Source organism: Anarrhichthys ocellatus, unplaced genomic scaffold (assembly GCF_004355925.1).
Source record: "Anarrhichthys ocellatus isolate YVR2014 unplaced genomic scaffold, GSC_Weel_1.0 scaffold2, whole genome shotgun sequence".
NCBI classification, from domain to species: domain Eukaryota; kingdom Metazoa; phylum Chordata; class Actinopteri; order Perciformes; family Anarhichadidae; genus Anarrhichthys; species Anarrhichthys ocellatus.
In genome coordinates this window covers 8,017,690-8,025,440 of record NW_022280032.1, presented here as the reverse complement: position 1 = coordinate 8,025,440, position 7,751 = coordinate 8,017,690, and the positions used below count along the sequence as shown (strand labels likewise).

Sequence of the window (7,751 nt, the reverse complement as noted above, 5' to 3'; positions counted from 1 at the left end):
GAACTTGTACTCAAGCACTGTGCAATTCTGAGATACTTATACTTTACTTGAGTATTTCCATTTTCAGCTACTTTATACTTCTACTCTACTACAGTTCAGAGGGACATATTGTGCTTTCTACTTCACTGCATTTGTTTGATACCTTTTTAGTTATTTTCTAGTTACTTTGCAGATTCAGATTAATAATACAAAATATAATCATCAGCTAAATTCTGATATATTATAATAAATAAGAAAAAAAATGTATCGATCACTTAATGAAATCCGCACACTGCCTAGCAATATATATAGTAAACAATATGCCCCATATTTACCATTTACACTTTGTACTTTAGGTAGATTTTGATACGAATACTGTTGTACTTTTTATTCAGTATGAGTCATACAAATATGGCTCGCTGTAATACGTAACATTAAAAATACTGAATGAAAAAAAGACTCTTTCTAGCTTAATGTGACGGTGATGACGAGAGGAAAACAAACACAGTTGACCCCAGAATTCCTTTTAATGGATTGAAACCCACCAGATGACTTTGTGCCAACTGTCAGTTCAGCATGAAACACTGGGCAAGACAATACTAGTACATATTTATGTTCATCCCTCGATAATTAATGAACCAAAAAACAAGGAAATAACAAAACATGTACTTTACAGTGAATGCAGAGAAACACTGATTACCACTCTGTTCAACATGCAAACTAAGTCGACACAGTCACGATAGAAAAGTTTCCATTAAAACGATTTAGACAATGCATTTCATTTATGGATAAAGGAAGCAAGGAGTTATTGTCTGTGAACGACACCTTCAAAAGTCCTTTGAAGGAGCGGCCTGGTTTTGATTTTCTGTTGGGGATGAAGACTGAGAGGAAAGAAAAGTCCAAAACAGTTTACAGGACAGGGGAGGGGGAGCGGTTACTAATGTCCTTTGATGGAGTTCAAGGCACCAGCACAACTCTCATAGTGTTGGTGTAACCGGTACCTGGGCGCCAGCCAGTCACAACAAGGGCAACATCTCCAGACTTGAAGAATTTGTGGTGCTTACCTACAGATAGAGGAAAGAGAGGCATTAGTGGAAAAATAAGGACTCAGTTAATTAGATATAAAGTCTTGTCAATTAACACATTTATCCCATACCTCTTGCTCCATAACAGTTTTACAATCCTCTATTTTATAAAGAAAGAAACTAATTTAGAAAGAAACTAATTTTAACAAAAAACACTCACCAACTTCCAGAGCAAAGTTCACACGCAGGTCAACGTCCTCGGCCCAGACATCGTTGGCAGGTTTGGTGTAGAGCACAGGGTAGATACCGCGGTACAGGTGGGCCTGGCGGGCGGCCTGGCCACAGCGGGTCACAGCAATGATGGGGGCACGGGGCTTGTACCTCGACAGCATGTGAGCAGACCTGCAGGTAGGAGGTACAAGTTTTTTCAAAATACGTAGAACTGAAAATATATAAATTTTAACCCTAATTCTAAAATGTGTGGGCAGTGGAAGCCAGTCGTAAAACACAACATTGACATGTCAACTTTTCAAGTGGATTTGGTGAACTTTATAGTAAACAGTTGCTTATTTGTACATTCAGAAGCTACATAGCGACATTAGCATTCATTTTAAGTTGTGTCTGAGTCCAATTGTCCAATATTCACACTCTTTTTTTGATTTTGACTAAATGGTCCACTATGTTCACCAGCTAGTTTCTAAATGTGTCCATCTGCTGTTTAGTGCTGAGCAGATGTGTATATTGGGTTTTTATAGCTTTTTGGCAGATGTAAACGATGCTATAAGGGCAGAGAAAATGAACCAACACGGAACACATGCAGCTGAACAATAAGCTGAAAGACGTTATAATGCTGCTTAGTGTTGAGGTGAAGAGTAGAGATGGGTAATAATTCTCTGTATCACGCCTTTTACATATAGTCATGAGATCCATTGTGAATATGGAAATGTTAATTATAGCTGTTTTAATTATGCCATTAATTATCATTAGGAAATCCATCCAGCTGACAGTAATACGCCTTCTGTATCATGTGGTGTGTGGATGATCTCTCAAGAGAGGAATGAACAGGGAGTTAAAATTAACTTGTAAAATGTCAGGGTTCAGATCTCAAAAGGTCACAAGTGGAGCACAGATTGTGAAAGTTGGCTCACTTTATCTGAGCCAAGGGCTTGTGTTAGGGAAGGAGCGAAGGCGGCGAGCTAGAGCGATGTCATAATGCACCACTTTCTTTGCTCACAGTGGGCACCGTGTAGGATATTATGAGTCAGAGCTTTACAGAGGAGATTTACAGGATAGACTTCTTCTTTTTCAAGTCTCACCTGCCAGACTTGGTGAGCACGATGATGGCGCTGGCGCAGCACTTGAAGGAAGCCTCGACGGCACCGATAGCTACGGTCTCTGTGGGGTCACGGGTCAGATGGGAGGTGCGACGCAGCTCCTCGAACATCTGCCTGTGGTACATGGCTGCCTCGGCTTCACGGGCAATCTGAACATGAGAACAGATCACAGTCAAGTCAGGCTGCAGTCACACAGCCAGTTTCAACTGCAGGAGTTAGTTTGTATTTCAAAGGACAAAACAAAGGGGCAGTTAACCTCAGTGCAGAGGTCTTCATACCTGAAAGCACACTGAGACATGAAGCTAAACAACAGCGGCGGCTGTGATGTCCAGGGACTGTTGCTGTGCACTGCAGATCCTCAGACACATGCTAGCTGAGTAAACACACACAGTTGAAGCACAATGCGAGACGACAGCAGATGGACAGGGGGGGGGGGTGCAACAGGGATACACAAAGCAAGTTAAACAAACACTAAACAAGCTGTCAGTGAAACCCAAGCTGGTACCAATGGTATCAATGTAAATGCCAATTTTCTCTTCCTTCTACATCATTTAGAAACTTAGTATTTATATTTACTGTCATGAGTAGTACATTTTAGCTAAACATATTTTATCAAATTTTGTATTAGTCATGATGTTGATCATGCACCTTTATGGAACTATACCACCAAAATTACACCAAATTAGACCGATGTGACGAGTAAAAGAGCTAAAAAAGATAATTATTTATTAAGTGCAAAAAGTGGCTTCAGGTCTGCACAAAACATATGCCGATGCATATAAAGCCAAAGAGGGCAAAACCATTAAGTTACCAGCACCAATGTGTTGCTTGATCATGTGAATTTGGTAGCTTTTGTCATTAAAAACATTGCTGTTTGGCAGCCAACTTTAATACTGATTATGCAGGCTTTCTCCCAGCCTCAAACACATGAACAGATGAGACACACGTGTGCTGGCACAATTTTAATGTCGAATATTAATTAAAATAAAACTGATCAAACCATGCAAAAACACTGGTATGGGCTTTTCAAATTAAGGAATGGGACCAGTCAATGGTGCTCTTACCATGTGCTGTGTGCGCACGGCCTCCAGGGGATAGTCTCCCTTGGCGGTCTCACCACTCAGCATGATGCAGTCGTTGCCGTCCAGCACGGCGTTGGCGACATCGCTGGCCTCGGCGCGAGTAGGGCGTGGTTTCTTGGTCATGCTCTCCAGCATCTGAGGAGAAACAAGACTCTCTGATAAACTGTTCTTTTTAAAATGCATTCGACAAAACAGTTGTCCACCTGATGTCACAGACCTGTGTTGCACAGGTGATGGGCTTGCCGACCCTCATGCACCTGCCAGTCATCATCTTCTGCGCGATGAAGACCTTCTCTGTTGGGATTTCAATGCCCAGGTCTCCACGGGCCACCATGATGCCATCACTAGCCTCCAGGATCTCATCGAATCTATCGGACAGAAAAATCTGTTTAACAATTTTTCAAAGATTCAGACCTGTGCAGATTAAAGCGTGACCGTTGGTAATGCCCCCACCTGCGCACACCCTCATGGTTCTCCAGCTTGCTGATGATCTTGATGTCCTTGCCCTTCTCGCCCAGCACTTTCCTGACAGCCTGAACATCAGCAGCCTTGCGGATGAAGGAGGCGAAGACCATGTCAACACCCTGCTCCACGCCGAACTCCAGGTCCTGAATGTCCTTCTCAGACAAAGCAGGCAGGTCAACGGCAGCTCCAGGCAGGTTGACGCCCTTCTTGCTGCCCAGCAATCCGCCATTCTCAATGTTACACATCAGGAAGTCCTTGCCTTAGGACACATGGAATGAAGCAAAACTTAATCTCAACCACTACGCAGAAAGGTGAAAGCAAAACCTTAATGAAAGCTAGAAAAGATGAACCAAACAGATGATTGTTTGTGTGCTTACCAACTTCTTTAACCTTGAGGGAAATCAGACCATCGTCAACGTAGATGTGGCTTCCTATCTGCACAACCTTGGTGATGTTCTTGTAGTCGAGCCACAGAACTTTCTCGTCACAATTCTCCATGAACTGGTTGTCGAGTGTGAGCTTGATGGTTTCACCCTTCTTGAGCTCAACCTCAGCAGTGCCACTCTAAATGAGAGCAGAGAGAGGGAGCTTGTTTGTTCTCAGACCTTCATATCAAACCTTGTGAAATGAATCAATAATGGCCTCATTTGAAGTCTTGGTAATTTGGCAAGAACTCACGCCCTTGATAAGTCCAGTCCTGATTTCTGGTCCCTTGGTGTCCAGAGCGATGGCCAATGGTCTGTAGTCAGCAGATCCGGCAACAAAGCTCTCAGCAGCCTCACGGACATTCTTGATGGTCTCAGCATGGTACTGCATGACGTGAGATGTTAAACAAATGTTATCACATTGAAAACCTCAACAGATCTAGAATAGCATAAAAAAGGGGCAGAATTTACATTAGTGACCTAAGTCATAATACCTTGTTTTATTTAGGTTCCTAAAATGCAGATACAACAGGTGGACAAAACGTGGTCATGCAGTCACAAGGGCAGCACGGTCACATAACTGTATGGAGTAAATCCTGAATGACAACTGCAACACATTTTTAGCTCATGACAGTTTTACTGTACACAAATAGCTGCCAGGGATTATATGAATAGTTTCCAAAATATCTGATTAAATATGATTTCATTTGATTTAATTTAATTCAAGCGGGGTGTTTGACAAATCCAATAAAAATCCAATACTTCTAATTTTCCACTTCATGTGATTGACATGTAGAACTGCTACGCTGTCCGCCTACAGCTTTGGATCTAGTAAATGCATAATACATGCAAAAACAACAAGTTTGATGTCTAATCCGCACAATACCACTGTCCTCAGTCAATAATGAACGCCTGTCTGTGGTTTCGCTACATGCCTTCTACTCGCACTGTTGCTGCAAGGCTGACTCTCACACAAGAACTATTTATAGCTAAACTGACAACTGACACACCAATGAGACAGAGGTCAGATCTATTTTGGTCCAAATCATATATCGATTTAGTTGTGATTTTTCTGGAGTTCTGATTATATATTTTTTATTTTTGACCAAAACACAGACTGGACAGACAACTCAAAAGCAACTCTGAGAGTTGTGCTACACTGAAAAAAAAGCACTGCTTTTAACCTTTGAAAATCCAAATATCAACTGTAGGTGTTCATACTACAGCTGAGGATATATTTGAAGGCTCATCCACTCAGGTGACAGTGAAAAAGGTAAAGAGGCATGACTTTTAAAGGCGAAGGGGCAGTAGTATAAGGTCGGCCAAACAGTTGGCAGTGATGCAGTTGGCTCACCAAATCTCAAGCTACAACACAGACCCGGTACTGAAGGGGCAAGTACAAGATCATAGATCACATTACAGCCACAGACCAGGCCAAGCGAAATGTCACACTGATGGCTGCAGCTGTAAAGGGCAAATCCACTGAATTACTTGCAGAGGGTCAAGAAGCTACTGCTGTACTGCTCAATCTGGGTTCCAACGCTGCACAAATTTGAATCAGTGATGTCACAGCAGGCATTTTTTGGCTTTGACTAAATCATCTGGTGTGATTTCAACATTTGGGATTGTGTTGCTCAGCAGGCTACACAGCTAAGGTGAAGTTTTAGAGATGCAAATGGTTTAAAAAGCAAGAATTGACCCACCTCATGTGTGCCATGAGAGAAGTTCATTCTTGCAATGTTCATCCCAGCCTTGATCATTTCCTTGGCCATGTTCACAGATCGGGAGGCAGGTCCTGCATCAAGACAGGTGAATCAATACGAGGCTAAATATGATGTTTGTAAATGACAATGAGATAATCTTTGTCGTCACGAGTGTGTAACAAGAGAAGAATCAACAGAGTTTGTTAATGAGTCTGACCGATTGTGCAGATGATGCCGGTGTTGCGAGACACAGCGGGTTCAGAGTCGATGTCCAGCAGGCACATGTGCTCAAGGAGCGTGTCCGCCATGGCAGCATGCATCTGCTGGGTGTGAATGATGGAAGAGCCCATATCCTTTGACTTCGACATGACCTGGATCTGGGTCTGCAGGAAATGTCCTGTGGAGACAGAAGAAACACGTGATCATCGATATTTTGAGTCTTGATCTAAATGGTGACACAAACGCTCCTGAAAATAAGACCTTGTAATATAAGCTACATTAACATAATACATTATCACATAAACGTGAGCACATACATATTGAAAGAGTGTGAAATGTAAATTAGAAACTATAGCAAGGTTCTAATGAATATCTAAATGTGAAAGTGTACACTAATAGAAAGGTGTGACCTCTCCAGAGTGACCGAACAGCCTGTGTAAAGAGAAACAACAACAGTATGTGCCTGCCTGACTGCACTCTCCCACATTCCAACGGGAGATTATGTGCAGCTGAAGAAGAGGAGCTGGTCACTTGACAGAGGCTAAAGGTAATTTACACAAAAAAAGAACAACTCCAGGAGTTAAGTTATTAGGATTCAGATTACAGTCGACTATGATAGAGGTATGCAACATGCATGACACATGTGTAGTCAGTGCATGGGAATCAATTCCTGTCTCCAGCATTAACCTAAAATATCACGGGCAGCTGAGAGCATTTATGGACTTTAGAAACATATCAGAAAAAAACACATCAGGAAAATTACCGTATTCATAATTACATGAAAAAAAGGCAGTGTTGTTATATAAATATTCACCAGACAAGGTCAAAGCCACCTCAAGGTATTTGTGACTAGTGCCGCCTACAGAAGCTTTGTGGAACAAAGATAATTGCAAAAAATAGTTTTGTAATAATTTACACAGTCACAGGTCATACTTTAGGCTGCTATTCATTTCATTAAGAAAGAAAAGTTTTAAAAAACATGCAGTTTGAGTAGAAACAAATTGTATCTTTGTCTGTAGAAGAAGCAAAGCAGAGATGTACAGGTTACCGATAAATATATAAAATACATACAATTAACAAATAAATCAAAATTAGAGAGCTGTATTGGACTTTACCCTTCTACCGTGTGCATAAAGGAACTGTAAGTGCAAACCAGTGCACTCTCCTCATATTTCAGATCAAAGTTACATTTCGTTACATATTTATTGTTATTATTATGTATTATGATAATGCACAACAACTTCAAATATATTAATAATGTTGTAGAAGTTATCAAAGAAAACGCTTAATCAGTAATTGAAATTAGTTTTTTTTTTGTTTTTTACTTTTTAAAAAACCTGTTAGAGAATGATAATTTGATTCAGACATTCACTTAAAACTACATTTCCACTAAATTAGAAATCTCCTCTCCACTCTCCAGTCATATAGTTGAGTGTTCTTGCTGCTACTCACCTACTGGGTGAATTTTGCAAGGATCAAGACGCCACTGGCTCAGTAGGAGCGACAGGTTTTATTCGCC

The 7,751-nt window shown here is 41.2% G+C and overlaps 1 protein-coding gene across 1 annotated transcript; it reads right to left on the bottom strand.

Moving 5' to 3' along the window:
- Positions 1-487: 487 nt before the first annotated feature.
- pkmb (pyruvate kinase M1/2b) lies at positions 488-7,751 on the bottom strand. Its single transcript, XM_031859359.1, has 11 exons — positions 7,685-7,751; positions 6,231-6,410; positions 6,014-6,105; positions 4,564-4,695; positions 4,263-4,449; positions 3,874-4,144; positions 3,638-3,788; positions 3,403-3,555; positions 2,321-2,487; positions 1,225-1,406; positions 488-1,043 (listed from the first exon to the last, which is right to left on the bottom strand). Exons 2-11 carry the CDS (start codon positions 6,379-6,381, stop codon positions 937-939), a joined length of 1,593 nt encoding a protein of 530 aa, XP_031715219.1. The 5' UTR covers positions 6,382-6,410; positions 7,685-7,751; the 3' UTR covers positions 488-936.